At 51.0% G+C, this 24,823-nt stretch overlaps 1 protein-coding gene and 1 long non-coding RNA gene across 2 annotated transcripts in view; one reads left to right on the top strand and one right to left on the bottom strand.

The window, feature by feature from the left end:
* LOC142873395 (uncharacterized) overlaps positions 1–2,356 on the bottom strand; it is a 51,386-nt gene extending 49,030 nt beyond the window's left edge. Inside the window, exon 1 of the long non-coding RNA XR_012921453.1 lies at positions 2,129–2,356. This is a non-coding gene — a long non-coding RNA (uncharacterized LOC142873395). The remainder of the gene's footprint in view (positions 1–2,128) is intronic.
* CTDSP2 (CTD small phosphatase 2) lies at positions 170–24,718 on the top strand. The gene is made up of 8 exons (XM_012777152.3): positions 170–761; positions 15,547–15,695; positions 18,201–18,239; positions 18,687–18,788; positions 19,370–19,426; positions 21,491–21,583; positions 21,725–21,910; positions 22,087–24,718. The coding sequence occupies exons 1-8, from the start codon at positions 698–700 to the stop codon at positions 22,210–22,212; spliced, it is 816 nt and encodes a 271-aa protein (XP_012632606.1). The 5' UTR covers positions 170–697; the 3' UTR covers positions 22,213–24,718.
* Positions 24,719–24,823: the final 105 nt, after the last annotated feature.

The following is a 24,823-nucleotide window of genomic DNA, read 5'->3' as shown; positions in this document are numbered from 1 at the left end:
GGGGGCGTGGCCGTAGCGACAGGAATGTTGTTGGGTCCTCGCACCGCATAGTAAGGAGAGGCCACGCCCCTTTTCTCCGGGAGGACCAATCGGAGCGCCCGAGCGGTTTCAAGTCTCCCCCACCAGCCTGCCCGCCCGCCACCCCACCCCCCTCGGGGATTTGCTTTTTCCGTAACAAAATAGCAAAGCTCCGGACGATCAGCTGCCCCGGCAGCTCACAGGTGGAGGGGCCCAGGGCTTAGGACGCCGTCCTGGAGCGGAAAGCGCCAGCGGGCTGTGGAAAGGCCAGGTCGAGAGCCGGGAGGCGCGCGGGGGTGGGCGCTGCAGCCGCGGGTTGTTTATCTGGAGTACGGAGGGGAGGGGGGAGCCTGGAAACCGCCCCGTGTCCCATTTCCTCCTCTTGTTTTCGCTCCGGATTCTCCATGTTGGACCCAAACTGAGGAGCCCGGAGCTGCTGCCGGGGGATCGGGGCCGGGGGCACCCGGGGGAGCCGCTGCCCGGGCCGTCCGCCCTCGGTACAGGCCGCCTCCCTTCCCGGCCCGGGGAGGAAACGAGAGGGGGGATGTGAACAGCTGTGGGAGTCGGAGTCTCGGGAGCCAGAGCCGGAGCGGGCCCCCGCCCAGGCCCCCCAGCCCAGCCTAGCCTGCGCGCCCGCCCGTCCTCCCGCCCAGCCAGCCCGGGCCCGCGGGATTGTTAGATGGAACACGGCTCCATCATCACCCAGGCGCGGAGGGAAGACGCCCTGGTGCTCACCAAGCAAGGTAGGGGCAGCAACTTCCCAAAACTTTGCGTCGCCCCCCGGGCGGGGAGGGGGGCTAGCAGAACCCCGAACCTGGTCTAGGCCTTTGACCTACTGGGGCTCAGAGCGGGCGATTGCGATCAGACCCCCTGGTCCATCCGCCCCCGCGTCCCGGCAGCACCCAGACCCCCGTGAGGCGGCACTGAGCCCGGGATCCCGGGGCCGAGGGGGAGGGGCGTCATCAGCGCAGCTGTCACCCTGTCCCGAAACCCCTCCCCCCGAGGCAGAGAGATGAGGGGGTCGCTTTTGGAGCATAAGCCCACCCCACGTCTGCCCCCTGCCGAGTTGGGGGGTGGGGTCGTCACTTTCCTGCACCGCCGAGCCCCAGGATCGCTGGGAGGGGTTGGAAGAGGGTCGTAGGGGTCCCGAGCTGGAACGGAGCCGGGACTGGAGTCCAGCACTTCCCAGGCTCCTCCGAGCCAGAGGTCGCTCCGGCTGCAGGCGGTGACGGCGTCCAGCGGGAGTTGGGACCAAGTTCACCGCTTGGAGGCGGGGGCGGCCGCGGTGGGGGAGGGGCCTGGGCCCTGGCTGACCGGACGCGGCCGGTCCGCGACTCAGCGTTGGGCCCGGGACAGCGGTGGCGCGGGGCTCTCGCCCGGCTGCCTCGCGCCGGTTTCGCTGAGCAAACAAGCCCGACCCGAGGCCCGGCCAGAGCCCCTCCCTGCCCCAGTGCGCTCCCCCGGGGCCGCCGCTGCACACATAGAGCCGCGTTTGTTTAGCCCGGGAGCGGTGTCCCTGGTTACATAATTCGCCGGATGGCATCAGACCCGGCATGTTTCTGAATCGCGCAGCGAAAAAGTGCCAGTTCTCCGTGGGCAGCAGCTCGCGGCCCCCGCCTTCCAGAGGGTCGTGTGGAGACGCGAGGGGGGTCGCGGGCCCTCTCAGGCGTGAGGCTCAGGCCTCTTCCAGGGTGGGGGAAAGGTTGGGGTCCGAGGGTGGAACCTTTCTTAGTTTGGTCACAGTGGGGGTCCCGAAACTCTTTTCCCCTCCCCCACGTTCTTTTTCTGGCCTTGAGGAATGTGTCCAAAATAGCGGGCAGAATTTCCGCCGGGAAGGTCTAGTGTCGTTTTTTTTCTGGAGAACTCCTCGGACTGGGGCCACCTGGCCCTGGAGGCTGAGGAGAGAGCACGCCTCTGGGACTAAATCCGGAGCGTTCCTTCCCCCTCCCCCAACCGAGCGTGAAGGGCCAGTGCTGCAACTGAATATACGGAGGCCTAGAGCCTGGTGGGCAGCCAGCTGCGGGGCCTCGGTGCCGCCCCACATCCCCTGTTTGGCAACATTAGTCAGCAGGTCACTTACGCCTGGGGTTCACGTTCCAAAGAAGCTTACCCAACTTGCCTAGGTGCGAAGCAGCTGGATTGGTGGAGTCGGCCTCTCTCGAATTCCCTTAGTGGAACGGTAGTGTAGGGGGGAGGAGACAGTGTGTGCCTCTGGCATCTGTGGCCCTGCTTTAAATAAGCCTGCCCTGAGGAGGGATAGAGCCTTGCCTACTCAAATCCCAGCCCCCTAGAGGGCCCCCGCCCCCCTGACCTCTCTGTTGCCTTGATTCCTGCTCTCCTGGCTGCATCACCAACCAGGCTGTGTGACCTAGGCAGCAACTTCACAGCCTCTGCCGGCTGCTTAGCTGTGCTGAGGGCTGAAATAGGGAGGCTGCCTGTGTTTACAACTCCTGACTCTTCCCAATCTCATCCCAGGAAATGACCCTAGCAGCTAGCCAGAGGTGAAGAAATCTGGATGTTGAAGGGTTGGAGAGGGGGCAGTGGTGATGAGAAACTGGGAGGAGCTGTGCTTCCCTACCACGTCCTCCTCTCCTGTAGGTGTTCAGGAGGGTGGCTTGTGAATGATGAGGCCACACCAGGAGTGAGGGAAAGCTGAACTGTGAAGCCACATCCTATAAATCAGAGCCTGAAGTTTCATCCACCAGTGCGAATAGAGGCAACAGAATAGATAACAGAAAGCAAAACAGCTGGCTTCTTAACAGTGTTAATTTGCTGGTGTTGGATTTTCTTGAAGTTATGTTTTTTGTTTTCCTGTTTTTGTGTTTGTGTGTGTGTGTGTGTGTGTGTGTGTGTGTGTGTGGTTTGTCCTTCAAACTTAGCCCTAGAGGAATCTGAATTCTCAAGCCAGCAGCCACTGGGTCTCTCCCTCCCCATATAATTTGATTGCATTCCAGAGAAGGCATATTATCTTCCTGGGCTGCTTGGGCACCTAGCAACCACTAAGCCAACTTTCTGAGTCCCACATCATTTACAAACAAAACTTGCATCATAAAACAACAAAAAATAAAAACTGGGGGAGGGGGAGAAACATGTTTCATTTAACTCCTTTAGGTGTTCTTTCTCCTCCCGGCCCCCCACCCCCAACATCCCATCTCCAGACCTTGCTTTCTTTTGCTTAAGGGGAAAGGAGTATGAGGCAGCTTATTAATAAGTGAATTTCTGGAAAGAAACAAATTGCTCCTAGCTTGGGTGGCTTTTGAGTGAAGCTGTTTGCCATTGCAGATTTTTTTTTATTTTTTAGCATTCTGTTCTCTGAGGTTTAAGACTGTCTGGGTGTGTTGATGATTCAAAAGTAATTACAGTAGGGGAAGTAGAACAAAGTTGCTGAAAGCATTGATGATAAAAGCACCAAAATTGGATCATCTTCCCAGACAGATGGATGAAATGGCTTCCTGGTACAGCAAGGACAGGAATATGTGTAACATCAAAAAGAAAAAAGAAAAGTTAATATCAGTTTGTCAAGAATGGCCATTTATTGCAGTCCTATATGAAGTTGTCACCCAGTTGCGAGGTTGTCATGCCCTGGGCTTTGGGATTAGATGGGGAAAAGCCAAGGAAATAGGACTGGCCCTGTAACCTCCTAGTGTGAAACGAAGTGTGGAGGCAGCCTCTTCCCAAGCTCTTAGTGACCTCTGGCCTTTTGTGGGAATGGGAGATTTTTTTGTTGTCCAGGAGACCTGATGACCCTTCCTCTCCCAGAGAGGATGACGATACCTCGCATTCTCGTCTCACATGGTGGAACTAAACAGGTTCTGATAGCTAATCTCAAGGATTCTTCTGAGAAATTGACCATCCCTAAAAATTAGTATGATGGTAACTTTTTCTAGCTCTGGGTTTTCCACATAAAGAAATTCTGCCTTCTTCTCTCAAGAAGTTCAAATACCTTTCCCTGTACATGTAGCTAAGCCCTTAACTTGAAAAGCTTAGAAATGAATCTATATGCTGGAGCTTTCTTCCTCAGCCTGCTGTGTGTGGGGTGCGTGCTCTGTGGCACAGCCTGTAGGGTCCAGGGTGCATGTTTATAGCTTCTCCTCCCCCTGCCTCTGGTGCCTCTTACCTCCCCTTGCCCACCCTGGGTCTGGGCTTTGTGCTCTCCAGTGACTGCTGAGGCTCACTCCTGTGTGTCCTTTGTAGTTTTTTCCCCCATCTTGGGGTGGGGGTGGGAACCTGTGTGAAGACAAGCTTGTGTTTGTTCCTGCCCCAAGAAACCCAGGGGAGTGCTGATAACTCAGCGAGGAGGATGTTTATAAATGCCGACATCTAGGGCTGGGGTTTTCAATTGACTTGCAGAGCTTTTGACTGAGTAGGACTTTGGAATTGATGTTAAAACTCCCTGGGGTATGAAAGTAGTGTTCCTGTCTTCTCTCTTCTCAACTATAGAAGTCTTACAGAAACTGGGTAGCAGAGAGGTCCCATTTCATCCCCTGCGTGGGACCTTCCATATCCTTTATCATGGACTTTGTTAAAATGGTAAATACTATAGAAATCACATTTCCAGCCAAGGTGAATCCATGCTCCCAACCTTTCTGTGGAGAAGCAATTGAAGTGTTCATAACTAAATATGGGAAATATGTAAATATGGATGGGATTGTGTGTGTGTGTGTGTGAGAGAGAGAGAGACAAACAACTTTTCTTCCTCTTCCTCCTCACCTTTCTTCCTGCTAGCTCTTGGATAATTGGGGTGGGGGGCATTGTTTTATTCCCATCTTGGGAGGTTTGATTCTTGGATTGGGTGAAGTGGAACCAAGTGGGAAGAGGAGTTAAAGTGTTCATTGTACTTCAAAGAATTGATCAAGGAGCAAAATTGATTGCTTCTGTCCTGGGTTCAAATCCCTGCTTTTCCTAACCACAATAAGATTTGACAAATCTCTTTAGTATTCTGAGCAACTTATCTGTAAAGTCAGAATAATATCTACCCTTCTGTAATGCCTGGTACTTAGGTGATAAGTGTTAATGTCCTCCTTTTCACACAGCCAGATCACTCTGTTCACCCTCCTCCATCCCCCCCAAGGACACATGGTGTAAACAGCACATGGTCATGTGGGGTTTATTGTTCAAGACAGGTGGCTGGGGTCAAGGGGGACACTGATGTAGGGGCTTGGGCGTTCTGGAAGGATCAACCTCTGAGGCTTGCAAACAGCCTTGATGCTCAGATCCCTTCTTTGTGCCAGTGTGACTTGGGATGGGATTTTATTTGCATGTGCTTGGGGGCTTTTGCCATTCTATCTGGTGTCTGGGCATGGGATAGGAGGAAGCCAGGGAGCCGTGCCCCTATTCTGAGAGTCTCTAAATTGTAAACTTTCTTAGCAGTGGCTCAGCCTCTCAAATATGGATATAACGAATATTCAAGACAGCTATGTGCTATATTCTCTTACTGTGTTTGCATTTGCTCTGAGAGTTAGTGAACTCAGTGAAATTCATATTTTTTCTAGGGGATTTTAATAACAAGGGAAAAAGAATATGGATCTTTGAAGAGAAATAAATATTCTTATGCTGTTTCTTTGCTGTTGTGGTTTTGGGGTACAATGTTGAGAAGCACATAAATAGCATTCAACTGCTTTTCATCCTGTCTCAGGCTGGCCAGCTCTGGGAAGCATGGAATTAACCCAGTTGTCTTGGGGACATGGGATTGGGTGTGGCCCTGACATGATTCCCTCCCTTTTCTGAAATGGAGGACTAGTTCCCAACTCAGATGCAGATGAGTGCATTAACATGCAAATCTTATGGAACTATTAGAAATTAAAGTGGAGAAGTTGACTCCTGAAAACTGGAAGCCTCTGGGGACCAGAGACCAACTCAAACAGTGTTTCTTTGTCCGGCAAAGTGCCCAGCCCTTCAGGTCTGAGTGTGCCTGCACCAGGATCTGTTATTACAGAGTGGGTACTCCAGTGAGCACCGCAGCCTTCCTCTGGGAAGGAAGTGTGTATACCCTGTTTTATTTGTCAGCTGTTCTAGGGGTTAGCCTTGAACCTAATCTCTGAGTGGATCTGTCATTTCCTTTCCCTCCTGGTTGCTTAGTCCTCCTCTCCACCCCACTCCCTAAAATCAGGCTTTGCTCTTACTCTTTTTATTCTATACTTTCTTTTATCTCTTGCTGCAGCTTTTCTATCCTGTTGAATTTGCTCTTTCCCAGCCACACCGTTCCCAGAGAACAAATGTGGCCTCAACCCCAGTGAGAGCCAAGCAGGCTCATGGAAGGCTAAGGTTGCCTGCCTTCCTGGGCAGTGGATCCCAGCTCTTCGGTTTCCATAGCAGAATGAGGCTGGGACCCCTCCTTCACAGGAACGGGGGCCTACGGGAGAAGACAGCAGGCTCAGGTCTTTTGACTCATGTACATAATAGAATAAATGCCCCTAGAAAGGAAAAGCAAATCCTGGGCATGAGTCCTCTGAGGCTTCAGAGATACTGAGTCAGTCAGATATGATGGGGAGGAGGACCAAGGGGACTTTGGCTGAATTGCCTTCTAGTCCTGGAAGGGTTAGTCAGAGACCCCTGGCAGCCTTTAGATGTTGGCTCTCAGCCGGGAACACACATCAGAATCTCCTGTGACACTTACTAAAAATATATACCCCCCACCTGGGACCTCCTGAATCAGAGCATGGGCAGGTGGGCCAGGCATGCGTGTGTTCCAAATGCTCCTTGTGGTTCTGACAGGTGTCCCTGGAGAAGAGCCAGCTAAGCACAGCAGTGGCCCCAACTGCTTGTTTAGCCTTGAGCAGAAAGATTCCCCTTGGGGGTCCAGTTTTGCCATTTGTTAAAGATCTATGACTCCTCAGAGGGAATCCTAAAGTTTTCTGAGTGGACAGAGCAGTGAGCCTTACTTACCCAAGAATAGTCACAGCCAGTATTTATAGAGCACTTAGCATGGGCAAGGTACCATTCCTAGCATATCATATCTAGTGTCTCGCTGATGTCTCAGAACAACCTTATGAGATGTAAATTATCCACACTTGACAGATCAGGAAAACCCTCCCTGAGAGAGCTGAAGGATACACGCACGGCTAGGGTCAGCCAGACCCTGCACTCAGGGTCTAGCCCTAACTGTGACCCACGCTGCCTCTCATTCGCATTGCCATTCCACTTTTATTTTATTTTTTAACTTTTTAAAATTTATTTTTCTTTCTCTTTCATGTATCATTTTGGACAGTAAACCATTCCACTTTTAGAGTGCTGTTGAGTTCATGCTTTAGGTGATCTGAAGCCACCTTGTAAGGAACCATGCAGGGGACACCTTTCTAGATTGGCCTGTGAGGAAACTGAACCCCAGATAGTTGTCCCTTAGGCAAAACCATAGAGCTGTTAAGAAGCCAAACTGGGGCAAGAGGTGGGTTTCCTGACTGATGGCTCAGTGCTCTCTCAGGTGGACACACCTATACTGCCTGGCTGTCCTAGCTGAAGCTGAGGGAGGAGCAGGGGAGTGTCCCTGGAGGTGGAAGCAGGGCGGTGGGTGCTTCCCTGGCAGATGCCTGCCAGTGCTACAGAGGCCAGCCACATGAAGAAGGAACTGGTTGGCTAATGTCAGTGTGTGTGTGTGTGTGTGTGTGTGTGTGTGTGTGTGTGTGTGTGTGTGTATGTGTGTGTGTGTGAAAGAGAGAGAGAGAGAATGAATGAATGAATTTGATTGGTTTTTGTAGAGTCCTAGAAAAGACCATTACTCAGGCTTGGCCCTGTCACTGCCTCTGTGTAACCTCTGAAATGAGTTCGAAGAAATCTCTGTGGTCCCTTTTATTGTGAAAATTTTGAGATTCAGTTTGGGATGAGAGTATGAAAGTGCTTTGTACTTAATGACTAGCAGCTAACACTTTCCAGGCTTTTATTAGGGCCAGGACACTCCCTAGGCTCCTTGTAATTCTCACACCTTGAGAAATAGGTAGTCTTCCCATTTTACAGATGAAGAAACTGAGGCCCATGGCCACACACCTTATGCATGGCAAAGCCAGGATTTAAACTCAAGTCTGCGGCACCTTGTGTAACCACTGTGTTTTCACGGGTCAGAGGAAAGACACTTGGAGGTTCCCTTGCTTTGTCCTGTGTCTTGGCTGCTTTCTCATCTCTTGCTGTGTCAACCTAAAGCAGGCTTACATAGCTGGGCAAGGAAGAGGCACAGGATTCTTCTTGGTGTTTGACTAAATTCAATCATTCCAAGAGTCAGGGGCAGGGTGTCAAGGCGGGAGCTTGAAACAGCCACTAAAGGGTTGTCTGTGTCTTGCTTGGTGGGTTTCTGTTAGCCTCCCAGCCTCCCACAGGGGCCTGCTTGGCACCTCCTTAGGAGAAGGAGAGGGGGCTCAGGGTGGGCAAGTGTGGTTTCCAGCCCCCAACAATGACACCTCTGTTCTGGCAGATGCTGCATGGGCAGGGTCTTCTGCTGAGGCGAAGGGGCAGGATCCAACCCTTTGAGTTTTTGTGGGTGGCATCTCACATTTGTCTCTGCTGCCCTATGGGTCTTCAGATCACTTCCTGATATCCTCCAAGAGCTCTCTGAAGTAGGCTTTGGAGGCTGAGTCTGCTGCTGGCATATATGTGAGGAAATACGGCCTCTGTCACTGGTCCAGGACCTGCTGCTGCTTCTGGGGAACAACCCCCTGACCCCAGCATATTTTTAAAGTATGTTGGAGCTGCCCAGGAGGGTGTTTTGGCAAAACTACTTTCTAGACTGATTCTGAAATCAACAGACCAAACTCAAAGAAGTTGCCAGGAATCCCATTCTCCCAAAACTGAGCCCTTCTTGAGGGAAGGTCCCTAACTGAGATCAGAGACCAGATTGCTAAAGGAGACAGGGAAAAGGCAGGAGACAAGGTAGCATGCGACCTATGACCCCCTACCCCACAGGTGGCTTAGAAAGAAGAGAGTTGTGGGCTGGGAGCAGTGGCTGACGCCTGTAATCCAAGCACTTTGGGAGGCTGAGGTGGGAAGATTGCATGAGGCTAGGAGTTCGAAACCAGCCTAGCAAGAGCAAGACCCTGTCTCTACTAAAAATAGAAAAAATTAGCCTGCATCATGGAGAGCACCTGTAGTCACAGCTATTTGGGAGGCTGAGGCAAGAGGATGGCTTGAGCCCAAGAGTTGAGGTTGCTGTGAGCTATGATGATGCCACTGTACTCTAGCCTGGTTGACAAAGTAAGACCCTGTCTCAAAAAAAGAGAGGGAGTTGTGCTGGGAGCTCTCCTGTCTAGGGAAAGGGAGGTAATAGAGACATCAGCTTAGGTGGGACTGCCCCAGTTGCTGGCTGTAGTGAGGGCACCAATGTAGAACATGCTGGTGTGAGCCAAAAAGCATAGCTAAAACTGCCTTTAAAAAAATATTCAGGCTGGGTGCAGTGGCTCACACTCGTAATCCTAGCACTCTGGGAGGCTGAGGCAGGAGGATTGCTTGAGCTCAGGAGTTTGAGACCAGCCTGAGCAACAGCAAGACCCTGTCTCTACTAAAAACAGAAAGAAATTAGCCAAACAACTAAAAATAGAAAAGAAAAAAAAATTAGCCAGGCATGATGGTGCATGCCTGTAGTCCCAGCTACTTGGGAGGCTGCAGCAGGAGAATTGCTTGAGCCCAGGAGTTTGAGGTTGCTGTGAGCTAGGCTGATGCCATGGCACTTTAGCCCAGGCAAGAGAGTAAGAGAGACTGTCTCAACACAAAAAAAAAAAAAAAGAAAGAAAGAAAGAAAAAATCCATGCAGCCAGGTTTATAGCTACTTTTCAGAACTTTGAGAGTTGGTGCTGAGCTGGGTGAGGCCCTCCCTTCATTGTTAGTTGAAGAGAACATGTCAGTGGTCAGGCACTGTGAAAATGGTACACCTTCCCCATTGTTTTCTAGTCTTTTCTGTGTGTGGGATGTCTAGGCATCTCTCACCCTCTTTTGTTCCCTGCCGACTCACCTGCTGGTCTGAGGAGCTCTTCCGTCCACCTGGCACTGTAAGGCCTGTCCTTAGCCAAAGCACAGATGCCCCTTGCAGAGGACCTGGGAGGACTCCTGTCCGTGGGGAGCCCCAATCAGATGTGTCTTGGCTGCAGGGCCCAGGCCCAGGCAGCCGGCCAAGTAGGGCCGGAAATGCTCCAAATACTCTCCTTCCTCCAATAGCTAAGGGGAAAGAGGCCCCTCAGAGAGGCCATTTTATAGTGATAGCCAGACTAAGCCCTTTGCTGTGGGGGGAGGGGAGACGGTGGGGAAGGAAGTACTTTTGAGAGATGAACCAAGAAAGAAAGGATCTTTCTACATGAATGGGCTTGTTAAAATCTAATAGCATGAGGCTGGGCACTCACGCCTGTAATCTTAGCAGTCTAGGAGGCCAGGAGTTCGACACCAGCCTGACCAAGAACGACACCCCCGTCTCTACTAAAAATAGAAAAATTAGCCGGTCGTTGTGGCACACACCCGTAGTCCCAGCTACTCGGGAGGCTGACGCAGGAGGATTGCTTGAGCCCAGGAGTTAGAGGTTGCAGTGAGCTACAGTGACACCACTGCACTGTAGCCAGGGCAACAGAGCAAGACTCTTGTCTCAAATAAATAAAAAAATAAATAAAGTCCAATAGTTTGAGAGGTTGCCTTCTGCCCAATCTCAGGCAGATGTGTGAGGCATTACTTTGCTGGGACGTGGAGCTGTGTTGTTGGCACAGGTGATATGTGGACCTGACCTTCAGAAGGTTAAAAAGTGTTGTCCTGGTGACTGAAGTGGTCTTCATCTGCATGGGCATGTACATGCACGTGCTTCTTAAGAGGCAGAGACAACTAGTGCCCTCACCTCCTACTTCCTGGGGGAGGTGGGAGTGGGTCTAGGTACAAAGGGTAATGTTCATCTCAAGTGCAACAGCCTTCCTGCCTTCCTGTTAGTCACAGAGTGCCAGTCAGGGAGATTGTGAACTGGGAAACAACTTTGGTGGTGGATTTGGGAGAAGGTGTAGGGGTGGTTTTGACTTTTTTTTTTTTTTTTTTTTTTGAGACAGGGTCTCACTTTGTCACCCTGGCTGCAGTGCAGTGGTGTCACCACGCCCAGCTAATTTTTCTAATTTTTGTAGAGAAGGAGTTTCATTCTTGCTCAGGGTGGTCTTGAACTCCTGAGCTCAAGCAATCCTCCTGCCGCAGCCTCCCAGAGTGCTAAGATTACAGGTGTGAGCCAGCGCGCCCGGCCTGTTTTGACTTTTTGAAACCTGCTGCTGCTGAGAGTTCCTTGGGAACTTTTTCCCCATCTTCTGTTTTGGGCTTCATCCACATGATGAGGGAGATGGCTCTTGATCTCCTGTGACTGGCCTCCTGGAATGAGGCCCATGATGTTACCAATTAGTGGTCAATTCCCCTTGGATAATTAATTAAAGCAAGCACAGCATTTAGCTTTAGAGTTTGCACAGTACCTTACCCTAAGTTTGTTTATCCTTTCAGTCCTGATTGAGGGTTTGCTGTTATCCCAATTTATGGATGAGGAAACTAAGGTTCCAAGAGGCGATGTGGCTGAGTCAGTAACTGGCAGAGCCTGGGCCCCGGCCCAGGTGATCCCCAGAGTAGGAGGACGCCTTCTCTTCACACCCTGCCTCATAAGAAGCTTGCAGCAATGCACTGCAGGGCTGGCTTGGCTTCCCTGTCTTCAGTCACCTACCCACTTTCTTCTTAAGCCAGAGCTGGCTCCCTCATCGGGTCTGTGCTGGTCCTCTCGAACATCTAGTCCCAAACCACATGTTTGGAGCAGGGAGAGCAGATGCACATCAGCACTTGGGCAGGAGAGAGGGCTGGATGTCTGGGAAGAGGGGAGCAGGGGAAGAAGGAGGGAGAGCAGCTGGTTGTGGAGCTACATGGCACCCACTGGAATCCTGCCCTCCCTCACTGGGGAAACTGCAGTAAAATCCCTATGGGCCTGTAAATCCCCTTGTGGCTGGTGTTCCTCTCCTGGGAAGGCAGCCTGATGCCCTCCCCATTGCCATCATACACAGGGGTGCAGATGGCCTGCACCTGGCTGTCAGGGACACAATGCTGAGTGCTGGCTGAAAGGAGCCATTTTAAAAGGCTCTTTGACACAGGTTTCAGATCCCACTCTGTTGAGTGGTTCCCTCACCTCTAAATCCACTAAACAAAGCAGGTCTTGAAAGGAAGCTCTTGGCTCTAGTCCCTCTCCCCTCCCCTCCGCCATTGTCCAGTTGCTGTCCCAGAGATGGGGGTGGATTCCCTGGAGTGGAATCCTAGAGGCTTGCATTTTTTTTTACCCCCTGCACCTTTGGTGGCCTGCCCAAGAGGACACGTAGGGAGCTGGACCACAAACTGGTCTTTACCAGCCCATCCTAGAGAGGATTAGAGCAAAGTTCCCAAGAAGAGACCTTGAGAGTGCCCCCAAATTTCCCAGTTGTTGCATGAGTAAAGAGGCCCTGTACAGAGTAATGGTTAAGAGCCTTGGTTCTGGGTTCAGGCAGATCTGGGTTCAAATTCTGGCTCTGCTGTTACACTACCCCCATGACCCTTAGCAGGTTATTTAACCTGTTTGTGCTTTAGTTTTCCTCCTGTAAAATGGGGAACTAGTGCCTACAACTGGGTTTGTAGGGAGGCTCAAATGAGGCGAAGATGTCAAGTGTCTCACACTGGCCTGGCACATCACTGGTGCTCGGTAAACACGGCTGAGGCCTAGAAAGACTAAGTGGTTGCCTCAGGTGCCCAGCTCCTTCAATGCCCATGTCTTCTCCTCACATAAAGGAGGCTTTTCTGTTTCCAACTCTTCTGGGCTGTTGCAAACTAGTGGAGGCTTCTTCGCCAGGTCCTAGCTCTGTGGAAGTGACAGAGGCCCTGGAGGCCCCTGGAATCATCATTCAGCCAGCCAGTTATCAAGCACCCGCTGTACAGAGGGTGGGAGGCTAATGAACGGGAGGCTAATGAACGGACCAGCCATTGCAGGCCTTGGGGGGGGGGGGTGGAGGGAGGCAGCCATGCTGGGGGAGGCTGAAGCAGGCCCCGATGAATTCTCAGGAGCAATGTGTGTAAAGGTAAGGAGAGCAGACAGTCCAGAAAAGGATTGAAGGAAGTGGGGCCCCACGGGGAAAGGGGGAGAGAGGGATGTCTGGGGTATTGACCTTGCTGTTAGGGGTCTGAGGTACTCTGTGTCCAATGCCTGGCCCCAAGGTCAAGGCATTTGTGGTCTCAGAGGCCTAGGGGCTGCCAGCCACATTGTGTTTTTGAGAAGACCCTCATCCCCTGCAGAGTCCAAGCTCCCTGTCTAGGGCTGAGGCGCTTCTGCCTCTTGGGCTCCCACAGCAGGCGAACGCCAGGCCTCTCTATGGCCCCAGCCAGCTGCCCCTTTCACCTCCTGCCTCTCAGGATTACTCAGCCTTCACAGCGTCTGTCACTAAGATGCTGTGTGCATTCCTGACGGCCTCTCTTCAGGAAAGGCCCAGGCTGTGTGGCCTTTTAAAAAAGGCTCCGTGCCCCGGTTAAGCCTCTGATTGTGGTTCTGCATGAAGAAACCATAAACCAAAGGAAGAGCGAAGGTTCAGCTTTGGTCGTGAAGCTTTATGTCAGCATTTGCTTTAAGTCCCTGGGCTTGGAATTTAATGTGGGCCATACAGGCAGGTGGTAGATCTGTCCTTTCCCTCCAATTTCTGCATAAAAGAAGGGGGGGAAAGTCCAAGGAATCTCTCATCCTGCTGTCTTTAAGTGCTGGGCTCTGCTTGGAATTTTGTCTCCCTGATACAAGGGATTCGGGGGATAACCCCCGAAAAAATTCCCAGTCCCTGGGAATCTTGGTTCTTTCTCCAGGGCCAAAAGCTTGAAAGTGACATCCAGGTTTTTAGGCTACTTGCTGGAGAGGCCCAGGCATTTTCTAAAAGGTTTCCAATGGCTATACCAGTGTTAAGGATCTGGCCTTACCCAGGGAGTAGAGGGACAGGGTTCTGGACTCACTGCCTGAGGAGGCCCCAGCCTGCATGCACCTGCAGGAAGTCTTCTGCCTTTCTGTTGAGTCAGAGCTGAGTTTGTGGTCCTGGGGTGGTGCTGACTGCACTTGACTGACTGCTGTCTGTGTAGGAGCCATTTCCTCACCCTTGGTCCTGAGGGAATAGTTTGGTTTTTCTCTCCTCTCTAGGGGCACAGGCAGCCCAGTAACTAGGTGTTAAATGGGTCTCCCATCACCCACTTTTGCAAGGGCCACCTGGGTGCATGCTTACTCTAAGGACTAGACTGAGCCCAGGGAGTTCCAGGTTGCTCCAGGGTGGCCCCCACATTGTCTTCCTCTTGCCTTCATCCCCATCTCAAGGAATAACACTAGGGAAGTTGTCCTCAGTGGTATGCTGTTTGCTTTTCTTGATCCCACAAAGACAGAGGCATCTGCAGCGTTTATTTCCTGCAAAGTAGTCTGCCCTGTGTTTTAACCTGGAAAAGTTTAGGTTTACTCCTTAGGCGGTCTCCTGCTCACCCTCTGGGATCTCACGCCCTCAGGAGGGGAGACCTGTGGCTGAAGGCTGTTCTGTAAATGGTTATGCAGCGCCACCTCCTGGCCATAGTACCCATCATGTCTTTCCCATTCTTGCTTAACAGTTGCCAGAAAAGTTAATCTAAAGCAAAAGGAATTTGCAAGATATTCTGAAGTCAAGATATCAGGACATTCAGTATTTCCAGTCAAACCTATAATGCCCATAGCTCTTTGCGTCTGTTTGGCCTTTCTGGAGCTGCCTTGCCAAGCCTCTTGTTAAAAGGGCTTTGTATCTCCAAGACCCAGGTTGTCGAGGTAGGACTAAGCAGCTGCAGTCCAGAAGTGAGGACATCAGCCTAGGACCCGAGGCTGGACATGTGTGTACAAAGGGCTTAATCCGTCTGTGTTTTGCCAGTCAGGTTCCCTGTCATTGAGGGGAGGGAGCATTAAGGCAAGTGGCTGGAGTGTGGGAGAGAGAGACAGGTGTAAAGGAAGACCACGGCTTCTTCCTTGGGGCTTTGACTGTTCTGGGGTTTCTCGTCTCTTGTTTCTGGTCTGGAGTTTTTAGGCAAATTGGGCTGCTATGCTACCACTGACCCAGCATCTAAGGGAAGCTAACACTGAACAGAACTGCAGCTCTACTAACTCGAAGGGGACTAGGCTATTCCCTTGTCCAGAATGATTAGTCTTCCTGGGAGCTGGCGTTAGGGAGGATTTTTGTCTTTGTGAATTAATTTTGAGGGCACCTTCAGTGTGTTGTAACTGGAGCAGCAGAACACCTAAGAGTTTGTACCTGGCTCCATCTTTGAGTCTCTTCCTGTCTGTGCCCTGCAACCCTGAAATGAAGAAGAAATCCTAAATCCTCTATAGTTCAGGTCTCCCATTTCCCAAACCAGGGAGTGGGGATTCCTGTATGCTTTAAAGAGAAAATGTTAGAATAAACATGTGCATTTTACTGTTACTATATGTGGTCGTTTAACAGGCATGTACTGTGTGCCCTGGTGGAGCTTACAGACTAGAGGTGATATGGCCATGAGGGTAGCTGTGGATTAATGTCTCTGTAGGTAATGCCTCTGTCGTTCTCTCCACTCTAGGCCTGGTCTCCAAGTCCTCTCCTAAGAAGCCTCGTGGACGTAACATCTTCAAGGCCCTTTTCTGCTGTTTTCGCGCCCAGCATGTTGGCCAGTCAAGCTCCTCCACTGAGCTCGCTGCATATAAGGAGGAAGCCAACACCATTGCTAAGGTAGCTGGGTCGGAGTGGTGCGACACTAGCAAGGAAGGGACTGCTAGTGGGAGATCCCTGCAGACGAGGGCAAGTGGGCAAGTGGCCTTGCTTGAGGTTGTGAAGGTCTCTAGCTCAGAGAAGTCTTCCTTCTAATCCTTCCATTCATAATCCATTTGCTTCCCATTTGTGGTGTGGACCACCTGGATGTCCCTGTGGTTTCTGAGACCCTGTGATCCAAATCCTTCCAGGTCTCAGGAACCAAGGAAGGCACTTTGCATATATTGTCTCAAGTGATCCACACAGCAACCCTGCAAGGAGGGTCATAGGATTCCCATTTTGCATACATGGAAACTGAGACCCAGAGGGTTTATGTAGTCCCTGAAGAGTTCGTGGTTGATAAATGATAGTGACAAGATTTGAACTCAGATCTCTCTGGCTCTAAAACCTGTGTTTGTTGTTGTTTTCTACTATGCAAAGCTATCTTCCAAGATATGTGACTTCCAGGGAACCAAGGAATTGAAACTCTAACATGCTTTTAATAACTACTGCCAGTAATTATCACCTGTACCCCCATGCAAGGCATTTAGAGATGAGGGTAGGGGAGGGATTTCTGGATTTGTTTTTTTTTTAAGATAGGAGCTTACCCTATCATCCAGGCTGGAGTGAAGTGGTGTGATCATAGCTCATGCAGCTTCAAACTCCTGGGTTCAGGAGATCCTCCTGCCTCAGCTTCCTGAGTAGCTATGACTACAAGTGCACACTACCATGCCTAGCTAATTTTTATTTTTCATACAGAAATCTCTACAGAAGAGATTTCTGTGTGGATCACTTGAGACAATATATGCAAAGTACCTTGCATGGTTACCAGAACCTGGAAGGATCTGGACCACAGGGTTCCTCAGAAACCACAGGGGCAACCAGATGACCCACACCACAAATGGGAAGCAGAAAAATAAAATAAAAATTTCTTGCTACATTGCCCAAGCTGGTCTTGAACTCCTAGGCTCAAGCAATCCTCCCACCTCAGCCTCCCAAAGTGCTGGGATTACAGGCGTGAGCCACTGCACCCAGTGATTTTTTTTTTTTTTTTTTGAGACAGAGTCTCGCTTTGTTGCCCAGGCTAGAGTGAGTGCCGTGGTGTCAGCCTAGCTCACAGCAACCTCAAACTCCTGGGCTCAAGCAATCTTTCTGCCTCAGCCTCCTGAGTAGCTAGGACTACAGGCATGTGCCACCATGCCCAGCTAATTTTTTCTATATATATTAGTTGGCCAATTAATTTCTTTCTATTTGTAGTAGAAACGGGGTCTCGCTCTTGCTCAGGCTGGTTTCGAACTCCTGACCTTCGAGCAATCTGCCCGTCTCGGCCTCCCAGAGTGCTAGGATTACAGGCGTGAGCCACCACGCCTGGCCTACACCCAGTGTTTTTTTAAGAGACAAGATCTTGCTCTGTCACCCAGGCTGGAGTGCAGTGGTGCAATCAAAGCTCACTTGTAACCTTGAACTCCTGGGCTCAGTTGATACCTGTGGTACTTTTGATCATCACAATGACTAAAAGGTACGTCTAGCATTTCAAGGGTGGGGCCAGTCCCAACCAACAAAAATTATTTTGTCCCAGATGTCAGTGGTACCTCTCTCTGAAACACTGAAGTCTAACTGTCCTTCCTTTCTCTCAAAACCAGGCAAAAGACATGCCATCAATGAAAAATCACTTCATTTTCCAATGGGGAGAAATGGTTAAATAAAGTACAGCCTGACAGTAATACTAAGTGATTAATTTTTACAAAGAGTTCTCAATAACATGGAGAAGTATTGAGTTGCAACATTAAGTCAAAAAGCAGAATATAAAATTATATAGTATTATATTATGGAAAAAAGACTGATAACACAGACTTGGAGGAAATACACCGAAATGCCAACATTAAGTGCTAGGATTTCAATTTTTCTTTAAGGTTTTTGTTAAGAACACTTACCACTTTTTACAACTATAACTTTATTATTAGCAAAAGGCAGGGGAGGTGGGGTCTTTCTGATCTCTCAGCACCCTACCTCCCCTCACATTCTGGGTGCCTGTAGTGTGGCTTACTTGATGTTTTGTTAGGGGCTCAGTGCTCCCCCATACTTCCCTGCATGGAGGGCATAGAAAACATGTTCTCACCCAGGAGTCTCAAGCCTGAGTGTAAGGACTAAGCAGGAGGTTAAACCACCATAATGAGGAATTTAGATTTGGGGTTTGCCTCTCACTTTGTGTCCCTGAATCAGTTGCTTGAGTTCCTTGTTCCTTACTTTGTCCAACTGAGAGGCAGTATAGCTACAAACAGACACTATCTTCTACAGTCTTCATCAGGCCTAATGTGGGAAAGAAGCACTGGCTTTTCTCCTTTCCTGCCTTGCTCCTAGGAAAAGTCACTTTTGTGATGTTAGAAGCTTCCAGGTGTTTGGGTCTTGGGGAGAAAGTTGTTCTCTAGGCCTGAGGCAGAGGCAGTGGGTTTGGATGGGCACTGACTACCTTCTTCTCTTCCTCAGTCGGATCTGCTCCAATGTCTCCAGTACCAGTTTTATCAGGTACGTGAATATGGCTGGTGCCAGAAGGTCAGAAGCTCAGGACCCTATAGGATCCCTGGCTAGCCCTGTTGAGTGGGTGATGCCCTCACTCCTCAGCTCCTGGCCAATCACCTGCCTGCCCTGGAAAGCCATTTGTTCCAGACATGTGCTGAGGGCCTGCTATGTGCAAGGCATTGGGTTTGGGGTGGGGGACAGCTGGTGCTCCATGCCCTCTTCCTACAGCTGCTCTCCATCCTACACCAGCCCTAGCCACCACTTCCAGTGTCCAGATCACTTAATACTCCTACTAGGAGTCTGAAACCCAGAAACCAACCCTACCTCCTCTGTTCTCTGCCTTTAAGTGGTGTCTGTCGTGGGTTGGTGATTCCGTCTCCACAAACAGCCTAGCTCTTCCTAGAGTTGGGCTTTCTTGGTGGGCAGATCTCAGCAGCCTGACTCTGGTTTTAGATCCCAGGGACCTGCCTGCTCCCAGAGGTGACAGAGGAAGATCAAGGAAGGATCTGTGTGGTCATTGACCTGGATGAAACCCTTGTGCATAGCTCCTTTAAGGTAATCCAACATCTAGAGCCCTTCCTACCCCTGTCTTGGGCCCTTTTGTGAGCCTGACAACCGTGCTATGAGACAGCCTAAAGATGAGGATAGAAGAGTGACCAGAAGGGAGAGGGCCAGGCCTCTGGCATTTTGGCCACCTTAGTGTCACAGATACCTAGTGGCCACACTGAAGAATGTTGAGTAGAAACCCCTGTTCTCCCCAGTCACTGCTAACAAGCTGCATCTGCCCCCCAGCCACATAGCACAGAGAGCCACCAGGGCTCCATACAGGGCAGGCCTAAAAGACTGGTTGAATCAGTATTGGCGCCTGCCCCTGTTTGTCTCATCAGGATGTTTATTAACTAGGGAAGACCCTCAAGCACTCAGCTTAGGTAGAATTTGGGGGTGTGGAGGGAGTGATAAGTAGGGAAAGCCAGAAGGGATATCACACTCTGCTGGGGTGAGAATCCCTTAGTGGGGTGGCAGGAGGAGTGTCCAGGAGACTCCAAGATCTGTTTCTCTCTACCCCTTCCAGGGGTATGGTGGGGGCTGCTTGTCCCTCCCGCCTTGCTGATGCCATTAACTTTTCTACCTTCCAGCCAATCAACAATGCTGACTTCATAGTGCCTGTCGAGATTGAGGGGACCACTCACCAGGTAAGCTGCCTGCCAAGCCACACCCAGTCCAGAAGGTGTACAGTCTGCCTTCTGTTTCACCTGTGCTGGGGTCCTCAGCCCCTTTCAGGGCTTGTGTTCCATCAGTTGATCCCTTTCTGTAACTTCAGCCCCCCCCCCTTTTTATTGGTATTAGATAGACACTCAGGGCTTTCTCATCTTAAAAAAAAGTTTCAACCCACATCCACCTATAGCTGTCATCCTTCTTTTCTTTTTTGCAGCCTAGCTGTTTAAAAGAACAGTTTACATTATTTAATGATAGTAACAGCTATCATTTGTTAGCCCCCACCCCCCATATGCCAGCACTATTACATGATTTATTACATTTTCTCTATTCCTGAGTGGTTGGTGTCCCTGCCTGTTACAGGCAAGGGAACCAGTACAACTGTTTCTTCTGCCTAGAATGCCCTCCTCCTCCTGCCCATCCACCCCTGAATAGCAAGTGAATTTCTTCCTCCCCAGCCCAGGCATCTCGTCCCCTGTGAAGCCCTAGCTCCTTCCCCTTGGGGCTCTACCCTAGGTTCTGCCTGAGTAAGTGCTCAGCATGCATCTGTCAAAGTGAAGAGCGCTCAAATCTAAACAAGACCAGCTTCCAACCCTGCTTAGCTGCTCAGTGTAGGGTTAAGGATCACATGATGTTGGTACTCAAAGACCATTTACTCACAGTGCCTGCCCAGATGGTCTGCCAGCTGCCTGAGAGCCAGGGACCACTGGAGCAGATGCCCTGGTAGCCCTGATACTTGTTAGCATGATCTGGTCAAATAGTAAAGTTACTAGTAGGGAAACTAGATTGAGGCTTCCTTGGGTTGTTGTCACTGTCCCACATTCATCAGACGCTTTCTTCATCACCACTTCCCTGACCAAGGTGCTCCGCCTGGCCCTGCACCAGCCCCTGGTCAGAACCAGGCTTGGCCCAGCAGCCCTTTACGGTCTAGTTGTAGATATAGAGATGTGTAAAACCCATGGGGAAAGACAAAGGTATGTTTTCAGATAGGCAAATATACACTGTGAACTCCTGATTAACATGGAGTGTGAATAATAAAAAGGGAATGAGATTAAAACGAGGGTGGGCTACCTGCCCAAGGTGGGATTTGAATGAAGAGTGGCAAAAGGATGCCAAGCTTGCTGCATAGCTCAGAAGAGGGAGGAGCTTGCTGACAGTTGATGGAATGGCAGATTAACAGGAGCCAAGCTGTGGCTGCCTGGAACAGAGGATCCCTGCTGTAGAGCTTCAGGGGGTCTGGTGAGTTGGTGGCCACTTCAGGCCAGCTGTAGGAGGGAGAGTCATGGTACGCACATGCTCTTTGAGCTAGGGAGTGATGTGGATGAAAGGAGCTTTGACGAAATGATTCTAGTAGCACCTGTGTGTGCTGGAGGCAGGGAAGCAATAGAATGCAGTCATTTGGGGGGACATGCAGCCAAAGAGCCATGTAGGCCAAAATGTGAAAGACCATGAAAGGTGGACATAGGTTTTAAGTGTGACTGGCACAAAATAGGGGGTGCTAGGACAAGAGGCAGCAGGATGTCTAGTCTGTGGTCATTGAGGGGAACTAGTCACTTTTCCCTGGTACAGAGAAGCTGTGTGAGGACATGAGGTTTTTGGAAGTATCTGTGTCCTTGCCTGATGGTGCCCTGGACAGACTGTCCTGCCGGAGCCAAGGACAGAAAGCTCCCACAGAGGCTGTGGCTGGATTCAAGTAATCCAGGATAGGCTGTTTCCATCTGTGAGGCCTATTCTTGATTACTTGTTTCTGGAGGCAGCTGATAGTCCGCCGCCGGAGACAAAGATGGCTCCTGGGACATGGTGTATTCGCTTCTTCCTGGGCCAAGTTAAGGTTGGGACCACTGAGCCAGCAGGAGCCTGGGGAGGGGCCGATGCTAGTGTCCTGGTCTGCGGGGCAGAAGACTTCCAGCCAGGTGGCCCAAGAGGCTAGTCGTGGGAGTTGGACCTACTGGGTGCTCTTTGTGTAAGTGGTGAAGGTGACGATGCTGCAGGGTGTCGGCCTCACAGGGAAGCCTCCAATAAGCCTCTCTGCTTCTCCTCAGGTATATGTGCTCAAGAGGCCTTATGTGGATGAGTTCCTGAGACGAATGGGGGAACTCTTTGAATGTGTTCTCTTCACTGCCAGCCTGGCCAAGGTACCCAGGGGCAGGAGGGGAAATAACACCCAGGAGCAGGTGTGGCAGCCACTGGGGTGGTCAAGTAGCTCCTTGCTGGTTCATAGGATGCCACAGGGGACCGGGATTGCATCCACACTAAGTCCTCTTCTCTCCCACCAGTATGCTGACCCGGTGACGGATCTGCTGGACCGGTGTGGGGTGTTCCGGGCCCGCCTATTCCGTGAGTCCTGTGTGTTCCACCAGGGCTGCTATGTCAAGGACCTCAGCCGCCTCGGGAGGGACCTGAGGAAAACCCTCATCCTGGACAACTCGCCTGCTTCTTATATCTTCCACCCAGAGAATGCAGTGAGTGGTCCTGCATGCCCATGTGGCAGGGATTAGAGGGAGTGGGCTGTGGAACTGTGGGCTTACCCAGGGGAGTGCACCACCCTCGTAAGACCCAGCCAGCCTTCATAGGCTCTGGGGTGAGAGAGGGAAGAAGCGGCAGTCAGGAGATTTACGTCACATTTTCCCTGTCCCAGGTGCCCGTGCAGTCCTGGTTTGATGACATGGCGGATACAGAGTTGCTGAACCTGATCCCAATCTTTGAGGAGTTGAGCGGAGCAGAAGACGTCTACACCAGCCTTGGACAGCTGCGGGCCCCTTAGCCTTCCCTGCTTTCAAGCAACGGCCATCCTAGTAGGGGACTTTGCTATACTGTGCCTTTATGATCAGCCTGACAGAGTGGAAGCTGGAGCACCTCACCAGATGGGGCCTGGAAATAGTGAGGAATGATTGGAAAGAGCTTTAGGACAGGTTAGATGCTGAATGGGCAAATATCAGACCAGCGATAACCAGAGCTACCTGCTCCCTCAGTTGGTTCCCAAGCTGTGCGTGTGAGAGTGCATGAGTGTGTGTTGCCATGAGCTATGGCCCCAGCTTATACAGTGTTTCAGCGGGGTGGGGGAAGCTGAAAGATCAAGACTCTTCCCAAGTTAGTTCATCTCCTCTGCTGTCACCCTGAGAGCTACTGAGCTCTACAGGGATGAAGACTATTGAAGGCTCCATTGCCAAACCATGGCCTTTCCCAGTGTTTTAAGGCCTATGCCAAGGAGAAAAGAAGGGTCAGAGGCTGCCTTTGGATGTCCCAGGCACACACCTTTCTGAAATCTTTCTCCAGCCAGCTGCTGCAGACAGAAAGATGACATTTCTGGGAAGATGAGAACTTGTTTCCAGACCAGTGCCCCAGTGGCCATCAGGTCCTATGGCCCAAGGGCTGCGCTTGCCTCCAGCCAAGTGCCTGGCCTGGGCCCTTTCTGTGTCTCCCCAAGGCTTGGGCGCAGGCCCTGCCTTCCTCACCACCTAGCCATAGTCCTGAACCTGTGGGGAAGGAGGTCTTCTCCCTGCCCTGGAAGAGGACAGATACCTGATTTCCGTTCTTTTGACTCTGTTTTAAAATTCTCTTTCTAAAATGGAGTGTTGGGCCTATTTTTTTTCTGACAAAGCTGCAGTCCTGGGCCTGAGATGAATGTGGAAGGCGCTAGGGGTGCAGAGAAGAGATAAATCCTCAAAGATGAATGTGTGTGTCCTCTTGGCTTGTAGAACAGCCGAGTTCGGGATTGTTTCCATAAGTCTCCTTTCAGGGATTCTCCGCTGGTGCTGGCGCAAGGACTTTTGTTCCAACAGCTGGGGAGAGCTAAGCTGCCCCAGCGCCTCCTTTTTCTTGGGCAGGGCTCTTTCCTGTTCTGTCTTCCCCGGGGGCCTGTCCTGTGCTGAGCGCTGTCTATTCCAGCCTTCATCTTTCCTGGCTGTCACTTTTCCTTTCCAGGGCCTCAGAACTTCTGCCATTTCTGGGCTGAGGGGAAACAGGTGTTCTTGTCATTTAGTTTGCCAACCAAACGTGCATGCTTCCTGCCTCTGGTAACGGGTGTGAGCCAGCCCCTCACAGACCTGTGCTCTGGGTATTTCTTGCTTTCAAAGGTTCTTAATAGTGAATGCTTTAAAAAATCATCACAAAGTGGAAGTTTCCCCAGGGTGGAAAACAAGAGGGGAAGCGCTGCTGTAATTGGGAGCACAAGGGGCCCCAAAAAGGGAGCCCCACCTCAGCATCACTGCCTTAATCATGGCCTCCCCTGGGGCTGGGTGGGCTTCTCTCCTCTCTTCCTTCCCTCCTGGGGTGGGAGTCCTATCCCCATCTCTGTTTTCCTTAGAAGCAGGTGTCACAAAGCATTTGTGAATTGCACCACCTACTCAGGTTGCATCCCCATCATCCCTTTCAATTTCCACACACTAGGTCCAGCCTCAGGAACTAACCAGTTTCGGAAAAGCAGGTGGTGGAGCAGCAGCTTGGTGTTCTGAGTGATAGCTGGCCAGCATCTTTCTCTAGCATTGTGGTGCCACTTCCCTCTGTCCCAAGGTTGTAAGACCTAGTCTTTCTCTTTGGCATCACAGAAGTGGAAAAGAGTCCCCAAAGCTCCTATAGTCAGTGCCCCCAGCATCATTCCCTGGTGCCTGCTTCAGGTGAAGGGAAGAGGACTCAGGTGCTAGCCAGGAACACCATCTCCTGAAGGAAGATGAGAGCTCAGAGTAAGGCCAGCTGTGGCTTCAGATCCAGGGCCTGGCATAGACCACTCTCCTAACATTGCAGCAAAAGCCACTCTCCTGAGCCCCACCCTGAGGGTTTAGCCCTTGGCCAAATCTTTCACTGTCTGAGCCCAGCCAAGCTTTTCTGACTAAAAAGCAATAAGAGGCTCAAAGTTGATTGAGTTCTAAGGACTCTTTCTGCCTTCCTTTAGATCTCCATGGCTTTCCAGGTGGAAGGAGATCCTGTGTCACCCTCTTCCTTTCCTAACAGGCTTGTCCAAGTACTTGGAGTGTGAACCGTGACCAAAGCCCAGGATGGCTTGGTGGGAGTGTCCCTGCTGCTTCTGCATGAAGCCCCTATTTCGTAGGCCTACCGCTGTCAGAACCCTGCCTGCCCACCTGCCGTTCTTCCGCAGAAATGCCATTCCCATTGCCCTCTCCTCCTCCCCCAAGAAGCAATTCAGCCAATTCTAAACAGGGTCCATCCACACAGACCAGAGCCAGCCTAGTCATTATTTGCTGTCCAGTTTCTGGTTTAAGTGTGTTAGGGGCAAGAGATGATTCTAACACTTGCTCCTCAGAGGAATTAGGCCAGACTCAATTTTGCAGGAGGGCAAGATTGGGAGGAAGCCAACTCATCCTGGGCTCTGTTCTAGGGCTTCCCACCAGCCCTTCCCATTGGACACTGGTCTTTGG

Source organism: Microcebus murinus, chromosome 10 (assembly GCF_040939455.1).
Source record: "Microcebus murinus isolate Inina chromosome 10, M.murinus_Inina_mat1.0, whole genome shotgun sequence".
NCBI lineage: Eukaryota > Metazoa > Chordata > Mammalia > Primates > Cheirogaleidae > Microcebus > Microcebus murinus.
Note: the sequence above shows the minus strand (reverse complement) of the source record. Positions and strands in the feature narration are given on the sequence as shown.